The sequence below is a fragment of the Vicia villosa genome, linkage group LG2, assembly GCF_029867415.1.
Source record: "Vicia villosa cultivar HV-30 ecotype Madison, WI linkage group LG2, Vvil1.0, whole genome shotgun sequence".
NCBI classification, from domain to species: domain Eukaryota; kingdom Viridiplantae; phylum Streptophyta; class Magnoliopsida; order Fabales; family Fabaceae; genus Vicia; species Vicia villosa.
Genome location: NC_081181.1, coordinates 122,766,375 through 122,786,273, shown reverse-complemented (window position 1 = coordinate 122,786,273; position 19,899 = coordinate 122,766,375). Strand labels below are relative to the sequence as shown.

General features: G+C 34.8%; 2 protein-coding genes and 1 pseudogene across 2 annotated transcripts; all 3 read right to left on the bottom strand.

Moving 5' to 3' along the window:
- Window positions 1-7,983: 7,983 nt before the first annotated feature.
- On the bottom strand, window positions 7,984-11,077 carry LOC131649913 (uncharacterized; annotated as a pseudogene).
- A 205-nt stretch (window positions 11,078-11,282) lies between these two features.
- LOC131649912 (uncharacterized) lies at window positions 11,283-14,398 on the bottom strand. The gene is made up of 7 exons (XM_058919651.1): window positions 13,941-14,398; window positions 13,709-13,840; window positions 13,373-13,410; window positions 13,159-13,248; window positions 12,646-13,087; window positions 11,579-12,492; window positions 11,283-11,485 (listed from the first exon to the last, which is right to left on the bottom strand). Exons 1-7 carry the CDS (start codon window positions 14,396-14,398, stop codon window positions 11,283-11,285), a joined length of 2,277 nt encoding a protein of 758 aa, XP_058775634.1.
- An 866-nt stretch (window positions 14,399-15,264) lies between these two features.
- Window positions 15,265-17,283, bottom strand: LOC131646716 (probable protein phosphatase 2C 47). Its single transcript, XM_058916686.1, has 4 exons — window positions 16,835-17,283; window positions 16,481-16,681; window positions 16,192-16,397; window positions 15,265-16,033 (listed from the first exon to the last, which is right to left on the bottom strand). Exons 1-4 carry the CDS (start codon window positions 17,015-17,017, stop codon window positions 15,478-15,480), a joined length of 1,146 nt encoding a protein of 381 aa, XP_058772669.1. The 5' UTR covers window positions 17,018-17,283; the 3' UTR covers window positions 15,265-15,477.
- Window positions 17,284-19,899: the final 2,616 nt, after the last annotated feature.

Genomic DNA, 19,899 nt, shown 5'->3' with positions numbered 1-19,899 from the left:
TGTGTGTTCTTTTTTTTGTTCTCTGAATCGGTTTCCTCCCCCCTTCCGTCTGTCCTATCCCCTGCTTTTATAGATGAATATCAATGAGTTTTGGGGGGAAATTGGGATCAGATTTGAACAAATGTGGCTTGCTAATTTATGTTCTTTCTTGATGCAGATTCTGTGTTGGACAAATTGGTGTAGGAATTGGAGTATTGGGACTGCAAAGTGCAGAGCTTTGTTGTTTTCTGTATGGCTTGTAGGAGGATGATGGTGATATGAGCAAAACGTGAAGGACCATCATGTGCTTTTTTTTTGTCTTATTCTTTTGACTTTATACAACAAAGATAGAGAAATGAAATAATAATAATGAAAATAATAACAATAATGATAATAGTTGGAAACAAAAGAATAAAAAATTAAATAAAAAAAGCAAAATGAACTTTAAAGTTAATAATATAGTCAATTTATTAAAAAAAATAAATCTAACCTAAAAAACAAAATACTATTAAAACTAAAATTAATCTAAACTAAGTCTAAAACTAATTTTTTATTTAAAATGATGATGACAAAAAACTAAAATCTATGGAGTCTAAAATAAAATTTCGAAAACATAGTAATTCGAATAAGAATATAAAAAGATGCGAAATATACGCTATTTTTGTTGACTTTAATAAAAAGTCATTTTTTCCAGAATATGCAACAATGCGATGTTTAAATGATGAATATACTTGAAATAAAATGGGACAAGCCAACGATGAATGAAATATGCGGGTCAAAAATTGGGGTGCGACAGATGCCCCTATTTAAGTTTCTTCTATCGAAGATGTGAAGAGACTTAAATACAAAGTACACAATTTTTGTCCTTCACATGCAAATGAAATGCAATGCATGGACTCTTTTTTTGTTGTTTTGAATGCAATATGATATGAGACATATGTTGAACTATGTGGGGAACTAGTGCCACGAGTGACAAACTGTTGATGGAGAAACTTAGAAAAGAGGGATAAAACTCTGGGTAAAAAGATAGTAGGAATGTCTAAGAGTAGCTTTAGACGATGGAAATCATCAAAGACATTCAAGAGTGGCTTTGAATGAATCTGAAACAAAACTTTGGGTAGGAACGTCTAAGAGTGTCTTTAGACGACACCAAACATCAAAGACATTCAAGAGTGGCTTTGAATGAATCTGAAAATAATCCAAACTCTGGGGAAACATCGGAGGCATCCAGTAGTAGCTTTGGATGGAAGGAAACCAACAAGACTCAAGAGTGGCTTTGAATGCAAGAGGAGACCTACAAACTTGGAGTTATGGCAGAGACGTCCAAGAGTAGCTTTGAACGAATGGAATCCAAACTCTGAAAAACATCAGGGACAATCCAACAGTAGCTTTAGATAAAACGGAAACCAAAGAGATTCAACAGTGGCTTTGAATGCAAAAAGGAAACCTGAAGCTGACAATATACGAGAGCCATCCTAAGGAGCAATAGATGAAATGGATACCAAATTTGGAAAATACGAGCGACCATCTAATAGTAGCATTGGATGGGGAAGGAAAAAACAAACTCAAGAACATCCAAGAGTGGCTTTGGATGAGAAAAGAATGGTATTTCCGCTCAAAGATATAAAGATCATTCAATAGTAGCTTTGAATAACACTTTACTAGGGGTTGTGATATCCAACAGTAGCTTTGGATAAAAGGTGAGAAACAACATGTCCAACAGTAGCTTTAGACAGAGAGAAACAAATACAAATCCAAGAGTAGTTTTGGACGAAGAGAAACAAAAAGACATCCAATAGTAGCATTGAACGAAGAGAGACAAATACAAATCCAAGATTAGCTTTGGATGAAGAGATAAAAATCTTTTGGTAGATGCTAAGTAAGTTGGGCTTTGATCACAAGATAAAGTGTTGATAACAACAGGACCTTGAAAGAATGAAAATGAGTATGGATTTTGTTTTGATGCATGATATTGAATTTTTCTATGCATGAGATGTGAATGATTAATGTAATGCATTTGGTTATGGCAACTGAGGTAGACTCTTTTGTGAGGGAAGATTGGAACTCCGATTCCTCAACACAAGAACATTGCCAATTCTAATATGTCACGCTGATGATCCTTTTGGGAAGGACTGCTAAACTGCTTGGGGATCACCGAAGAAGAATGCCCCTGATTGTCTGATTGTTGACTGATTGTTGCTTCAGTTCCTTGAAATGAATATTGGGAACACTTGCCCCAGTATAAATCTTGAACAACATGATCTTGAAGTAACGTGCCCCTGATAGGATCACTGATCAAGTCTCTTGACCATTTGAACTTCCTTGAAGATGAGTGCTTACTTGCAAATAAAATGTTCATTCAAAAATGGTAATTTTAATGCAATGCTCAAAGCATATTTTGAAATCAAAGTCATTTATTGGAATGATGTTATTGATGTATAGAAAGTGAATCAAAGGTCCAAACACAGTTGTCTAGACATTCAAATTGATGGATAAAGCAAAAGGTATGGTAAAACAAACGATTTGCAAAGATCTTTAGGAGTCAGGTTAACGCAACCTTGTTGTAGTATGCTTTCAAAATAGACCTTGCTTCAATTAGGTCTTTTGAAGGTTGTAACGTGGCTTGGTTCACGGTTTTAGAAACAAAGGATATAGGCTCAAAAACATTTGTACCCACCCCATTCTTCGTGATGAACTTCAATCCTACGCTCAATTAACTCAAATTATGCATTCAGGTTCCAAAAGGCTTTTGGACTTGCACCTACGATAATGATGATGGTTTAAAGGCCTAGGGAATCTTCGAGATGGCAGTCACCTCTTCCTTTTGATAGTCACAATGTTTTATTGTTGTTCAAGGAATTTATGGACTTCTCTTTTTTGTTTCTATTATCCCTAACTTTTGCCTTAACTGTTCCATTTGAGATCACAGTCAGCGGGATGCCCCAATTTTGCCTGAGTCTCCTTCGTAGGTTTTGACTTAGCGGGCTCTTTTTTTTTTGAAATATTTTTTTTTGTATTTGGAAAGATAATGACTGCCTTGATAATGGTTAATGATCTTGATCACTTTTGATTGAAACCCTTATTGAAAGGTGTACTTAATGATTTACTTGTAATTGAATGCACAAACAAATTAACTGAGAACTACCCTGCCCCAGGTTAAAATTGCGGTTTTTTCGTTTAAAAAGAAACTCCAACTTCGAAGGCTCAAAGGGGTTGACAAGGGATTAACTTCCTTATTTCTCCAGTGTTTGGGGATTGAAACAATGCCTGTACATCATCAGCAAAGTTTTATTTAAAAGAATACAATTTAACAATTTGGGTATTTCGTTGTCATCATCCTCCCTCCAATCTTTGCATAAAAGAAAAAGGAACAAGAGATATATTTTTGTTTTTTTGAAAGATAAAGCATAAAGAAGCACACAATGGATGTTAATGGATTGATTCAAATATGCAATGTTCATTTCATTAAAATTAACATTCAGGGACAAACAAAGTTCAATGCAGTACACAATACAACACAAGGAATTTGCAAACAGAAGGAAACAAGGCCTAGTGAATAATCAGTGACGAGGATGATCTGTCATGTCTGATATATTGGCTCTTCAACTGGATAACTTTCGCTCTTAGCAAATCTTGGTCTCGTTGAAGTTTTTCCATAGTCTTCAGATTCATGCCCCCAGCTTAATGTGTTGAGGAATCAACTTGACGGTAAATAGACCACTTGAGGGTGAAGACAAATGAAATGAGTCTTTTGTTGACAACTTGAATGTATGAATGAAGATGCATGATTTTTTTTTTACATGCAGGAATGATGCAATGTCATATGATATGGAATGCAACACGATGATATACAAAGACTGAATTAAAATGATAAATGTAAATGAATAAAAGAACCTACTGAGGAAAGCTTCTTATAATAGGATAGTTCTATATTATTTTACCCAAGAATCCCCTCACAAGGTTAGCTCTAAGGTTTTTGATAGTAGAGATGTCTACATCACCATAGATGGAACAGGTTCTAAAGGTCCTTGGAGTTAACGACGAAATCAGATTTTCGTCATGCGACGGGTGAACCATCTTATGACAAATTTCATGAATAAGTCTCCTCCAAGTGGGGTTTTCGTATTAGCCATTCAAGGTGTTCACCTTGGGGACTAGCACTACACAACCACCTCCTAACTTATGTTTTTTTCTCTTGTTTTTCAAAAGCTCGGGTTGAGAGCTTCACTCAAATATCATTCCCATACCCATAATTGAGTATATACAGAAATAAAATAAAAAGCGGTAAAGCAAGAGTAAAGAAACATAAATAGTACAAGAATAAATATAAAGAACATAAGCATAAAAAACACAAGTATAAACAAACAAAAGCAAACACTCAAACATAAAACAAACTAAACTAGGGTTGACCCTCTTAGGATTGTATCCCCAGCAGAGTCGCCACTTTCTGTAGCGGTAAAAATGTGACTCGAGCGTTTATCGCGCGCTCGAAGTACAACAGAGTCGCCACCGAACTTTATTTATTCCAGAAAAGGAAAGGGAAAATATCGATAAAACCCACGAATAAAAAGGAAATGGATAAGATGGTCATCGCAACCAAATTAGGGTTCGGGAGTCGGTTAAGCAAGGGGAAGGTATTAGCACCCCTCACCTCCATCGTACTCGATGGGACCCATTTAGTTAGTTTCGTGTTTGAGTGTTAGTATAATGTTTGCGTTCTTTAGCTTTTTAATCGAGAAAAGATAAAAGAAAGATTTTTTAGGTTTTTTATTATGAAGAAAAAAGAAATGATTTTTTATTAATATGCTCGCCAAGACGTTTGTATCTTGTGCCTACGTATTCCCTAGTGCAATGGGAAAGTCAGAGCAATCGTAGTTCGGACAAAGAACCACGAATGTTTGTTGGTTGATTTTAGCAAGAGGTACTCGATCGCTTTCAAATGGAAATACTACGCGCACATGGATATGAGATCACTACAAGAATGGATGACTAAATCAAGATAAGACATGATTTTGGCCATCATCGCATTCGAGTGGAAGATATTCGATCTTCACATGTGGAAGTATGTTCGCATATGAACTTGACAAAGTGTCTCGTTTATGAAAAGAGTTTTAAAATGAGAATGGCCATAAGGCAAAAAGGTTTGAATGAAATTAAGGTTGTGTTTTAAAGGGACATTTAGCAAAGGATTGAGCATAGGTGTGCACCTAGCGCGTCTTTACCCAAGGTATTGAACAGGAGCTAGCCCCATTGTCACTTGTTGTCCTTGTTAATTAATGTATTCAAAAGATCAAGGTATTCAAGAGGTGTGCACCCCTTGTCACTTAACCTCTTGGTTTGCTTAAAGTGTTTTAATTCAAAAGATCAAGGTATTCAAGAGGTGTGCACCCCTTGTCACTTAATCTTTTGATTTGATTAAAAAAGATTCGAAAGATCAAGGTATTCAAGAGGTGTGCACTTCTTGTCACAGGATCTTTCGGTTTGATTAGTGTGTTTTGATTCAAAGGATCAAGGTATTCAAGAGGTGTGCACTTCTTGTCACAGGATCACTTTGATTTGATTAATGAAGATTTTAATTCAAAGGACCAAAGGTATTCAAGAGGTGTTCACTTCTTGTCACTTGATCACTTTGATTTGATTAAGAAAGCTCTTTATTTAATGTTTTAATCCAAAAGGACCGAGGTATTCAAGAGGTGTACACTTCTTGTCACTCGATCTTTCGGTATAGTTTAAAGAATTTTTGAAAAGGGAACTCGACATTGGATCGAGAAATTATTTGTAACGACTTGGCGTTGGACCAAGGTTTATTGATTTTTTTGGAATGAGATCAACATAATGTTTTTTGGTATTTTTAATATAAGAAGTAAAAATCTAACAAAACTTACATAATACAAATATTTTTTGTGTTTTATTCTTATAGTAAAAAGACATAACAAATAATAAAATTAAAATTTAAAATAGAAACAAAGAGAAAAAAAAATAAACACCATACACTTAAAGCAAGAACTAAATGGGGGTGTGAGAGGCCCAAAGTTTAAAAGTTGAACAAAAATGCTAAAAAAACATTGAATCCGGGCCGGACCGGGTCAACCCAGAATCCAGCTCTTTCTAAACTAAACAAGTAGGTTATTAAAAAAACCTAAAGTGCCAAAACGGCGCTTCTTCTCTGAAACAAAGAATCACGCTCTTCCTCTCCATCTCTCTATTTCTACTCACGTTCTGTTTCTCTCACTTTCGCGTATCAATCAAACAAAAAAACATGTTCAAAAGCAAGAACTCTAAAGTAATTCAACAACGATTTTCTGAGATGATTTACAAACAAAATCACGGGACCAGAAGAGGAAAAACGACATTTAATCAAAGGCGAACGAAAACAAGATTCAAACCCGGGTATGTTCTTGATCTTCTCAACTTTTTTGCTCTATGAACCTCTTTTTGTTCGTATACCTTCTTTTTCGCTTCTGAATCTATGCGTCTCCTGTGTGTTTGCTGAGTATTATTGAAGGTGTAGCATGGACGATACAAGGTTGAAGATGGATGGGAGGCTAAGCGTGGTGGTATGACGTTGAGGTGTGTGGTTGTTGGTTGAGGTCGTGAGCCACTGTTTGATTTTGTGAGAGGTATTTGTTTTTGATTGTTACGGTTTTGCAAGTGATGAATGAAGGGGATGATTTTTAACGCTAAGGTTATGGTTTCTGGGCAGAGGGTCGATTGAAGAAAGTTTTTTGTTGTTTGAAGAATGTTTGTGAGGTGTATTCTGATGGAGGACTATGGAGGTTTTGGAGAGATCTTTGGACAGTTTTAGAGGGAGTATGAAAGATTTTTTTGAAATCGAAAATGGAGTTGTTCTTTTGGAATCGTGAAGTTGTTTAGATGGAGATGATTCAGATTTTTGTAGGTTTAGAAACTGAAATTTGGAGGAAGATTTCACAGATATTTGAGTAGAGTTTCTGTGTGTTCTTTTTTTTGTTCTCTGAATCGGTTTCCTCCCCCCTTCCGTCTGTCCTATCCCCTGCTTTTATAGATGAATATCAATGAGTTTTGGGGGGAAATTGGGATCAGATTTGAACAAATGTGGCTTGCTAATTTATGTTCTTTCTTGATGCAGATTCTGTGTTGGACAAATTGGTGTAGGAATTGGAGTATTGGGACTGCAAAGTGCAGAGCTTTGTTGTTTTCTGTATGGCTTGTAGGAGGATGATGGTGATATGAGCAAAACGTGAAGGACCATCATGTGCTTTTTTTTTGTCTTATTCTTTTGACTTTATACAACAAAGATAGAGAAATGAAATAATAATAATGAAAATAATAACAATAATGATAATAGTTGGAAACAAAAGAATAAAAAATTAAATAAAAAAAGCAAAATGAACTTTAAAGTTAATAATATAGTCAATTTATTAAAAAAAATAAATCTAACCTAAAAAACAAAATACTATTAAAACTAAAATTAATCTAAACTAAGTCTAAAACTAATTTTTTATTTAAAATGATGATGACAAAAAACTAAAATCTATGGAGTCTAAAATAAAATTTCGAAAACATAGTAATTCGAATAAGAATATAAAAAGATGCGAAATATACGCTATTTTTGTTGACTTTAATAAAAAGTCATTTTTTCCAGAATATGCAACAATGCGATGTTTAAATGATGAATATACTTGAAATAAAATGGGACAAGCCAACGATGAATGAAATATGCGGGTCAAAAATTGGGGTGCGACAGTTGTAACAGGAACAAAATACATGTTAACAAAATAAGAACCTTGGTAGAAACTGAAATGTTGTTTAAATATGATTTAACAAATAATTGTTTACATTGAGTAACTAAATATTTGTTAAAGCAACCAACTTCAAAACCAGCACCATATGCTTGAATTGTTTTCCTGCAATGAGAATTGGTAACCCGAATAAGAAATTTGCAATAAAGCGAAATCTTGTATGAGCTTGAATTATAAAGTAAATTGCAAGTATATTTTCACATTGGGGAAGCAAAGAGGATACCTATTTAATGTTTTGGAGTAGTTCCTTGAACACAACATTGGTGGTAATAGTCAATGCTTCTTTATCTTTGTCATGAATAAGAATCCTAAGACCCTTTTTTGATTTAACTCTAGAGATAGCCACATAAAATTGACCATGGCTAAATACTTCTTTAGGTAAATATAATCCAACATGGTCAAGAGATTGTCCTTGAGACTTGTTTATTGTCATTGCAAATGAGACAATTATTGGAAATTGTCTTCTCACCAATTTAAATGGCCATGGTGATCGGGAAGGAGACAAAGACATTCTTGGAATATAAATGATGTTACCAACATTTTTACCAGAAATGATTTTAGCTTCAATGACATGGTTAGCAAGCCTAGTCACTGTTAGTCGTGTCCCATTGCACAGACCTTCAGATTAGTCTAGGTTGCGCATTAGCATGATAGTCGCACCAACTTTCAACTTGATAGAATGATTTGGAAATCCTGATGTTTTGAGTGCATTAAGAAACTCGAGTGTGACATGCTCGTATCCATCAAAGTTATTTGCATAAGATTTGTCAATAGAATCACTGCTAAAATATTCCTTCTCCTCCCCTACAATATTTATTAAAAATACCATATTAGGTAAAATTTATTTAAGTATTACTCATTCAATTCTAATCCGATATTTAACTACATAAAATGTTGTATGAATACCTGGAATAAGAGTTGTGATATATTGGTTGATATCATCCACCACCTCAATTGTTGATGCTAAAATTGCACGACTTTGAAGATAGTTGGAGTCAAGATAATTATGAATAAGATCAGGATATGTATCCTCTACTATAGCTTTAATAGGATCTGAAAAATTTGCAATTAAAAACTCTTCGGGAATACAAATATCAGCATAACCGTCATTTGGCTCGCACATTGTCCCATCACCTATTTGTAAAATCCATTCAGAAAATGCCCTAATGTCTTCTGTTGTAGAAGTAGCTGCACCACTTTGTAACCGCATGTTTTTTGTGAGCTTTAGGACTTTACAATGATCCCAAAGATATGAAGAATTGATTGTTGCATAAATAATGTCAGATCTAGTACCTCTTGGTACTACGGGGAGAATTTGCCTGAAGTCACCACCAAAAACAACAACCTTACCTCCAAATATCTTATCTTGACCATGTGTAGTTCCACTCATAATATCTTTCAATGACTTGTCAAGTGCCTCAAAACAATACTTGTTAGCCATAGGAGCCTCATCCCATATTATTAGATCTGTAACTTTGAGAAGCCCAGCAATATCATCTTTTTTGTTAATGTTGCAAATAGAAGAATCTAAAGTAGGGACTGGAATCTTAAATCGAGAATGAGCTGTTCTTCCACCTGGTAACAACAAACTTGCAATCCCACTTGATGCAACAGGCAAGACAATTTTTTTCTTAGACCTAAGGGCCGCTGATAAAGTGTTCCACATAAAAGTCTTTCCGGTCCCACCGTATCCATATAAAAAGAACACGCCGCCTCTTTGTTTCTCTACAGCTTCCATGATCTCTTCATAAATGCTTCTTTGCTCATCTATACGGAAATGAAGTAAAATATGATATAAGTACATAAGAAATTGAGACTCGGTATTTATATGTAAACCATAATATAAGAGGCTATTTGTTAGCCATTATACTTGTTAGAGAACCGTATAACCTTGCAAATAGCTGTTGTTGAGCAATAGGATCATATTGACGCTCATCATAAATAAGCCTATTACCCGAGAAGGAAACAACATAACCTTTAGGATATGGCATTGGCTTATAGTCTTTCAATGTTTTGTTGTTATTTTGTAATAGTGTTTCAATAGCCATCAAAGTCAGTTGTTGAAGTTCCTTGTCGGTAAGTGTCAATTCTAAGGATGGTTCCATGAAAAAGTTTAGTTACATTAATATGGCAATAAATATTCAAGTTGAAATATGAATAATAAAGCTGCACCACTTTGTATTTGAGTTAAGCTGATGGACATAATGCATGTGCACGTATCTGTTTTTATAAACAAAAACTACCAGCAACATGTTCATAGTTAGATGCATTGCGAATGGATATTGGAACAAAGACAACAAGAAACAATGCAGCATGGTAAATGACAAATAAAGTGAGATTTTACCTACAAATACTAATACATACCAGTATGAATATTATTTGACAGTGTTAAAATTTTTAGAACAAAGAAACTATGTAGAAGAATATTGGAAATCTTTCAAAGTTATTTTATAGTATAATGAAATTCAACAAAGTTAGCATTGACGGTAAAATAATATAGAGAATTGATACCTTGATTTCTTGCCACCAACCGTTGTTCGTAAAGAATACCATCAGATAAATACTTCCAAGACTTTCTCCATACGTGTGCAGGTCGATTCATGGATGAGGACAAAAACATAGTCACAAATAACTTTCGTAAGAATAAACCTGAACCCCAAACATGTGCCTCTTTGAAGGCCTCAATAAATTCTCGATCATCTTGAAGGAAACCCATAGCAAAACATGCCTTTCTAAAAGTCTTATGTTGAACACCATCAACTTTCTTGATGTCATTATAACATAAAGGGCCTTTAACAACAGTTAACATCATTCTTAAATAAAACAATTCACCTGAGCATTGAGGCACCCAACAAAGACGACCAATGGTATACCCTCTTTTCCTTGGCTTCCAACTCCTACTTATGATAAACAAATTTAGAAACAAAGTCACCATAAGTTAAAAGCCTTGCCTCTTCAAAACTATTGTTTGCCTCAAACCAAGCTGTAAACATTGATTCGGTAACACTTGGTTTGAGCATAACATCACCAACTTGCTCGTGATCTCTGTAGTAAACAAAGTGTTCTCCCTCCAAGTGAAAATACATTCTCTCTACTGCTGGTTTTCTTCCGTGTATGGAATATGCAAATGTCCTCAAACATGCCTCACTTGGGGAAATGTATCGACAATCCAAATATTGTTTAATTTCGTCAACATTGTTTTTCCCCGAATTTGCATCCTTGGACTGGCCTTGTATAACAGCAGAAATTATGTCTGAACCTTTGTTGATGTATTTGAAAAGGTACTTGATAGAAGTACTTTGATTGCACCATTCCATGTTGATGTGTGCTTCGTACTTTAACAACAAACTTGGGCTGTGCGGTACAACATGTCCACTATGAAAGATTATCCCATTTTGTCAATTGTGTTTCCATTGTTTCTTCTCCTATAAACTGGATACCCATCTTGGTCAACTATAGTGTTAGGTTGAAATTTTTTGGGTAATATTTGGAGCACTTCCCATCTTTCATGCAAATGGACCTCTAATTTGCCAAGCCACAGGGACCATGAACCATATGAGACTTAACCAAATTGTACAGCCTGGGGTGTTGCAAGGGATCAGGAACTTCTGCACTAATGATCCTGTCAATGTCTTCTGGTCGTGGATACTTGTTGGACGGATGCAGAAAGAGTAGTATATGTGCATGTGGCAATCCTCTCTTTTGAAACTCGATGGTGTACATATCTAGTGATCAAAAGAATACAAAAGTTAAAAACACATAAGAATCCACATTAGTATTAAAAAGAAGTACCAGAAAAGTGCTAAGGGACAACTCACATGCGAGTACTTTGCCTAATACACCATTTTTTGTCAAATTTGCTAGCAATTGATCAAACTTGATTTTGAATATTCTTGAAACGACATCCGGTCGATCTTGTGGTTTCAAATGCAGTGGTCCAAGAACTCTATGAATTTCCGGCCAATTAGGATTGCAAGTGAAAGTTATGAGCAAATCCGGAAAACCAATCTTACTACAAATAGCCATGCCATCATAGTAAAGTTGATCCATAAACCTACGACCGCCAACAAAGGACGAAGGCAAAACCACTCTTTTACCGATGCTTGAACCTGCAATTTGACTTTGTTCACCCTCGTCATTAACAGAATTATACTTGGACACCCTAAGTTTAGGTTGATTCTTGCGAATCCATTCTAATTTTTCAGATTCTAACATCGTGTAACCATTGACAAGAAATTGTTGGAACAACCTTCGTGAAGATAACAAAGTCTTAGGTTCAGCTAACCTTGTTTGAATGCGATATGATAGCCATTCTCTTATTGTAAGCCTATTTCGTAAGCTATTCTGATAAATTGGCAAGTCTCTATGGGCAATATTTGGTCTATAACCGTCCTCACCATAGGGAAAAATCAAAGGATATTGGAAGGCCATGTAACTTGCATGGAGCTCGTTGATTCGCTTAAGTCCGCCTCCTTGGTATTGCATAATTATATCCCTCATTTCTGCTGTGTCAATATCACCGACAACTAAGGCAGCAACTTCAGACACTGTCGGTTGGTTATACACTCTTCCATCCGTGGATCTGTCAGCTATGAGTCTCAACTTCAGGTTTTGAGTATCCGCTTCATTGAACCATTGTTTTGCCATTTTAAAGCTCTTGACATGAGTATTGTGTTCATACATCATTGTAGATAGTTGTTGTACAACTTCTGGATCAATGTTCTTGGTAGTCCTAAGTAATAAAAGCATAAGGAAATGGTTAACAGTATTATGAATAAGATGCATACATGTGAGTAATGACTACATAAATATCCAGCTGCATTATACATCATAATTTCAGTTTATTTTTATAAATAAAACGATTGCATGTTAGTATTATTTATACCTTAGACACTTCATTCGATTGGGGACCTCATTTTCTGTGTCATAAATATATAATTGAGCAAACTTGGGTGTGTCTCTTCGAGAAGGTAACAAACTTCCAATTTGATGGCATGTTTGACCTTGTATCCGTAAAGTTGGTGGTCCACCTCCATTGTTAAAACGATTGTCCAACTTTGCACCCGGCGATGTAAACGCGAACATCATATTGTAAACTCTAATATGTTGTTGATACTTTCTGCTGACTACGTTATCTTGGTCAAACATCAATTTTGCAAGAACTTCTGGAGGTTGTTTTAGTAGTGGTATTTCAACTTTCCCATTGCAACAACACAACATAAACTTCGGATTAGCAGAATGGGAAATTTTATTCATCCGTTCTTGATACCACATCATGGATTTACAATAACGACATTCGATGAGCGGGTCCCCTATGTCGTAATAAGCTACATTGTAATAGACAGGAAAAAATTACTATGATATTTGTAAAATAGCAAATGTCAAAAAAATGATATACCTTCAGAAGAACGGGTGTAGTTGTCGTGAATTGTAAAAGGTGCCTCGTTATCTTCAGGTTCGGAACAGAAGTTCTCATCAGATAAATAAGCTATCAATGGATGAAAAAGTGTAATATAAAATATATGAACATGTTTCTTATATATTTCTTATATAAAACCGTAAATAAGGTGGGAATATTGAACACAGAACTAATGAGTTTGCAATTGACTCACTTGCAAAAGGGTCGTAATCGCTATCTTCGTCCGAGTCGCTGTTGAAATCTAAGTTGACTACAGGGGTAAAAACAGGACATGCTGGCTCTTTTATTTCAGGTGTTATGCCTTTGGGGGTGACACAGGTGATGCTCGATCAGATACATGATGTGGCTGTTTCATTGGCATTTGTTGACGACGGTTGTTTTTTCTACTGCTAACACTGCTAGTTGGTCATATTCATGCATGGAAATGGTTGAACACATGCATAATCATTAAGGTCGTGAGTTATTCAAAAAATATTATAATTATCATCAACATTGAAGACAGAGCATATATGAAACTAAGAACTTGTACCTCGTTGGCTGTTGTGCTACAGATATGTTGACAGCTTCATTAGGGGGATTACTATTCAAATTCATGGCAAGACTTGGTACTCCCAGCTGCTTCTTAGGCCTGCCACAAATAGGTTTTTTCTTTTCGGTATTTCTGTTATAAAATTTGACATAATATGAAAGTCAATAAAAGTTAAATAAACTCTAATTAGTTACATTCTACAGGCATGCATATTTGGTCAAATGAACCTTACATGGGATTCTTGGAAGAACTTCCAGGATCATAGAATTGGTTGGTTGAAAAAATCACCCCATGTTGGGCATTCTCAATTGTAGTTGGATGACCATTCTCATTTGTACAATCAGTAGAAAACTTAGACATTAAATTTGTTCCCAAGGAATCTAAATGGGATGACTTCATGTTATTTCGAAACACATGTCTGGTTATACTCGGTTCAGAATTCTGCATACGCGCACTCAGCATAATCCCTTCTTCGACAATCTGTGCGATAGTCTTTTGATTCTGAGCCGAGGGAGTGATTTCAGACAAAGGTTGTCTCATTGTGAAGCAATTAGGAGAATAGAACGTATCATTGATTGAATCAGGTTGGTTGCAATTCTGTCTTTGACGTTTTGAACAGTTTTCTTTCATAATAAGCGATCGTCGTGCCCTTGCTTTTTTTCCAGAGATATGCAGGTTATTGTTCTCCATAACTTCCTGTGAATTTCTATACTATCTGCCACACATAATAAAACGGATAATATGTACATAACAATTATATCTGAATTTAAATAATGAGTAGCTGGCCATAACAAATTATTTATCAATCTAAGACAATACTAATGAGATAAAAAAACAAAGAAACAAACTGATACCAACCTCCCTGCAGATATTAGTGTAATGACCATAAATAAACTGATACCAACCTCCCTGCAGATATTAGTGTAGTGACTTGTTATTTCAGTTTTCAAAACACATGGTGTGACTCAACATGATCTTGAATGCTTCTAGGTGAAATGACATTAAATAAACTAATCAAATTCACATATGAATATAAAATATTTGAGGTTGTGCATGTATGAATATACATGGTTAAAAGAAGTCTTATGAGAAATAATTTATAGTAGCTATACTAACAAGATGCATCTTCTTTTCATTGTTAATTAAGCAAGTTTCACATGAATCACACTTGGGAAGAGTGGTATTTTGATACATTTTTTAAAAAAGTATATGAGTGAGCGCAAATTACGTAGAAATGACTTATGTTGATATGTAAGGATAGTCAATAATACTTAAAAACAATCTAGAATGTTATGCATGCTATGGTATATGAGATGGTTGTTTGCAGATATTTGGGATTTGGTTCCCTTACTTGAAGAAAAAACAATAGCGAGTTGCCGATTGATATAAATAGTTAAGATAAGAAAGAGTAATAATGACGCTTAAATGGTGACTAGACACATCTATAAAAAAAAAGTAAAGTTATCTTTTAAGACATAATCATAAAACAAAATTGAATGTTCCTTACAAATATACAATAATAAACTCAAAAATAAAAAAATGAAAGACAACCTAATAAGAAGTGAAAAACATTAAAAAAAAAAAAAATTAACTAATTTACTTCTTAATTCTCCTAACCCAAAATTGAATGAATCAACAATCAAATTATGTCATCTATTGTTCAATTCATCACTTGGCTAAAAGAGACTTATTGATGATCCATATATCTCTAGTATGAGCACTCAACAACTCAATCTGTACAAATCTCTAATAATTAAAATCTTATCCATTCATCTACCATTCAAAACACCTTTGAGAAGATCAAGACCTTCAGCAGAAATACTCCTTCTCCTATGTGATCTAGGAATTTCAATTTTAGAAGGTGGATCCTCTGAGAAACAAACCACAACAACCGTTAGATTATCACAACTATTTCTTTGAAGTGCCTCAGTAACAAGTACCTTAGCACATATGTCAGGATCATTATGTTGCACAAGTTCCTTCCTAACCATTGTAACAGCACATTGACTACTCATAACATCCCATAATCCATCACACCCTAATATCAAAAACTCATCTTCTTCTGTTAGGACTATTTCCTCTAACTCTGGCTCACAGCTTAATGGACTTTTTGAACCTTTTGAACCTTTTATATGCCAATCTCCTAGTGCACGTGCCACTGATAGTTGTCCATTTAGGTATCCATCATAGATAACACCACCTAGTTTTTCAATTCTTAATCTTTCAGATGTGCAATTTGGTTTATGGTCTTTTGAAAGTTCAACCGCTCGGCCGCGTTTCCCTAACACCGCGCGTGAATCTCCTGCATTCCCAATCAGCACGACCCTGCAACATAAGAAGTTAGCCAATTTTTATAGCTTAATTAAATGTAGATAAATAATTGGTGTCAGACCCATATTTGAGGGTGTGCAAGGCAGGGTATCGCACAAGGTCTCCAAAAACTTAAGACAGACTCTAGATGGTGGTTAGGTCATTGGCCTTACCTTCCCAAGACAAGAGCTATTAGAGCTGTGGTTCCTGAAGAACTATCAAGTGTACTGGCATCTCTAAATGCATGATCAGCTTTCACAAATGCATTCTTAACAGCTTTCTTAGTGCTAGATTGGAATTGAGAATCTTCAATTATAAAGTTAAACATGTTCTTTTTGATAAATGATGCTGCATCAATACCACCATGTCCATCAAATACCTACATAGTAATCAATATTACACAATCTCCATGAGTTTATTAAATGCATGCAAATAACTCAACTTAGGAAGAAATATACATACCCCATAAAATGCTGATGGAGATGGAAGATCTAGTTGTTGAGCAACACATTTAAATTCAAGAAGAATATCAACACATACAAATTCATCCTCCATGTATTGCTTTGGTCCTTTCTCAGAACAACTTCCAGATCTTAATATAAGAGGAAACTCTGATTTATCTTCTGTGTTTGGTTTAATGCTAACACTATTAATATTTGATTCCTATATAACCAAAATATACCATAGTTGTTAATCAACTCAATTAACAAAATATAAATAAAATTGGTAAGGTTTGGAGATACACCGGTATTAGGCCTTTGTCGCTTTGATTCGTGAAATAGTAAAAGAAATATTTGATGGTTATGATATACTAACCGAATCAGCCAACCATGAAGAGCTGGTGCAATGACGCATACTAACAGAATGATCCCTTGGAGGTTTGCCAACAATATTCTGATTCAAATTCCCCAAAGTATCATCATTTTGATCCTCCATGGAACACTCACCACCTTTTAATATAGCTACTAACTGAGAGCTGCAATAATTCCCTGGTGCCATTTTTGTTCCATTACATAATACTCCAATTTCACAAAAAATAATAATAATAATTTCTTCAAACAAGTACACACTAGAAGATTGCACAGCAAGAAATAGCTATTATACAAAACATGGTATTCACTTGATCTGAGAAAAAAGGTAGAATTTAGGCCATGCAAAGAACGTGAGTGACATCATGGCATATGATAATTTATATATATTTTTGCATGTGAGAAATATTGAGAAGAGTGTAGGTATTGGTTTGGAGATGGTGAAGAAAACACATGGTGATGGCAAAAAGGGGTGAAGAATAATGAATGAATTGGAGAAAAAGGAAGAGAAGCAAATAGGTAGGAGAGATAAAACGGGAGAGCGATAAGAAGTGGCAGGTAAATGTAAAGTGTGAGTGATTGGCCATTGCAAGTTTTTCGGTAACCATTGAAAGGGAGATAGAAGAAATGACATGTGGCTTCTTTTGCTTCCATTTGTTTCTTGTGTTACTACAACTTGAACATTTGTTCATGTGGTGTTTCTATAGTGCAACATCATCTTGTTTTTACAATATTAACATTAACTTGTTGGATAAATCTAAATTTAATAACCTTCATATGAATAAAGTAAAATATTTACATTATTAATATAAATATCATTAATAAATGTAAATAATACAAATGTAATTATTTACATTTTAATCTTACTCATTCTCAAATTAGTGAAGAGATATCGACAGTTTTTTAAAATAAGATTGAATAGTTCTATTGGTAAAACATTTTGTTAATACATCTATGAGTTGATAATATGGATAATACGGTGTGGAATATCAAATCTTTGATTTGAAAATGGTCCATTATAGGCAAAATTACTCATCCCATTTGTAGCTTCTATGAGTTTAACAAACAAAGATCCCTCGTTTTATCTTTCATAGGTTCAAATTGGCGTGTAATTTTATTTTCTTTTTGTAGTCGGGGTTTTTATACCGACTTCTCGTGTTTCTTGGTTTTGAGAACCCATAGTTCTCTTATTAATTCCATCTTGATTACACAAAAAACATCTATGAGTTGATAGAATAAGGTGCGTATGTTTAAATAATATAACATTTGTCTCATCAAAAATAGTTCACAACTTTGTAGTGACATATCTCTATTCTGCTTTAGCACATGATCAAATAACTAGACTTTACTTCTTACTTTTCAAAGCAACAAGATTTCCATACAAGAAGGTAGAATAGCATGAGGTAATTCTGAACTTGCATAATAAACACTAATTTAGACCTTCATACTTAGAGTTCCACCTTTTTTAAACAAGAGTCTTCTCCTAAAAGTTGCTTTGAGATATGATAGAACATAATCTCTAGAGCTTGCAAAAATGTCTCACCATCGAATTATGTATTAATTTACCCACCACATTGATTGCATATGCTAAATTCAGCCTTGTAAAAGATTAACTCTGCGCTGACACCGACCCTTGTCAACTTTGCCACTTTTCTTCTAACTTTACATCCAAGCTTTCTTGTTTATTGCAAAAGATCAAGCACATACTATCTTTAAAAGATAATGTGAGAATTGAATTGAATTCTATTATGTCGAAGGGTAGCCTCTGGTTCGACAGAGAATATGCATAAGGTCGAAGCTTGTTCGCATGCTGCTGTCGAAGATCTACATACTGTAATCGAAGTTTGTTCCAATATGTGGGTATCGAAATGCTAGGATTGTTAGTATTTCGAATTGAGTCTGTTTGTTATGTCCAATTGTTTAAGTTAACTTGTACCCTAAGTTAGCTTGTAATGGGTATTTGTGAAAAGTCCATTAGTTTAGTATGTTAGTTAGTTTAGTATGTTAAGTTTATTATAAATAGCATACTAATCTCTCATTATTGCATACAACAAATCCTAATTTAGGGTGAGAGAGTTATTTGTTATTCTTGTAACACTTATAATCTTGTTTCAAAGAGAAAGTAAAGAATAACAGTTATAATCAACCTTTATTGTTCTTTTTTGCTTCCCATTGTGTTCCCTATTATACTCTGTTCTTGGCATCGTTTTCATAACAAATTGGTGTGGTGAGCATGGAGAAGATGATTTCAACTAAGTATGAGATTGAAAATTTCACCAGAGTGAACGATTTCGGTCTGTGGCGCTTGAAGATGTAAGCCCTACTAGTCCAGTAGGGTTGTTTGGAGCGTTGAAGGGAGCGGTAGCTATGGACGCTGCGTTAACGGAAAAATAAATGATGACCATGATCGAGAAAGCCCACAACACAATTCCGTTGAGCCTTGGTGATAAGGTTCTTCTACAGGTATCAAAGGAGACGACGACATCAGGGTTATGGGTGAAACTTGAATGTTTGTACATGACCAAATCACTAGTAAACCGACTCTACCTGAAGTAAGCTTTGTATTCATTCAAGATGATTAAAGACAAAGTGTTGGCAGAGCAGTTGAATATGTTCAACAAGCTGATTCTTGATCTTGAAAATATTGATGTGAAGATCGATGATGAAGATCAAACAATGTTGTTGTTGTGCGTTTTGCCTAGGTCACATGCTCACTTCAAAGAAACTCTCTTGTATGGAAGGGAGTCTCTGATCTTTGAAGAAGTTCAATCAGCCTTGTATTCTAAGGACTTAAACGAATGAAAGGAGCATAAACCTTCGACGGTTGGTGAAGGTTTGACTGTTAAGGGAAAATTCTTGCGAAAGGATGATAAGTTCGATAAGAAGAAAGGTAAAAATTAGCAGAAGTCTTATAGTGGCGAAGTGAAACACCCTAGTTTTCCCATAACTTAATTATAAAATAACAACATAATTTTCACAGATCAATCAAAGTTCACACAAGTAGGAATGTCACATCCCGTAAAAACTCATGAAGTATCAAATCACTTTATCTTTTATTGCTCAGCAAATAAA

Excerpts from the sequence above, each read along its gene's own strand:
- LOC131649912 (XM_058919651.1), bottom strand. The coding sequence starts at position 14,398 with ATGGAGAACAATAACCTGCATATCTCTGGAAAAAAAGCAAGGGCACGA. Across the intron at positions 13,841-13,940 it reads AGTTCTTCCAAGAATCCCAT|AAATACCGAAAAGAAAAAAC; the intron begins GTAAGGTTCATT and ends ATTTTATAACAG. Across the intron at positions 13,088-13,158 it reads CTACACCCGTTCTTCTGAAG|CTTATTACGACATAGGGGAC; the intron begins GTATATCATTTT and ends ATTACAATGTAG.
- LOC131646716 (XM_058916686.1), bottom strand. The coding sequence starts at position 17,017 with ATGGCACCAGGGAATTATTGCAGCTCTCAGTTAGTAGCTATATTAAAA. Across the intron at positions 16,398-16,480 it reads CTCCATCAGCATTTTATGGG|GTATTTGATGGACATGGTGG; the intron begins GTATGTATATTT and ends ATTACTATGTAG. Across the intron at positions 16,034-16,191 it reads ATAGCTCTTGTCTTGGGAAG|GGTCGTGCTGATTGGGAATG; the intron begins GTAAGGCCAATG and ends CTTATGTTGCAG.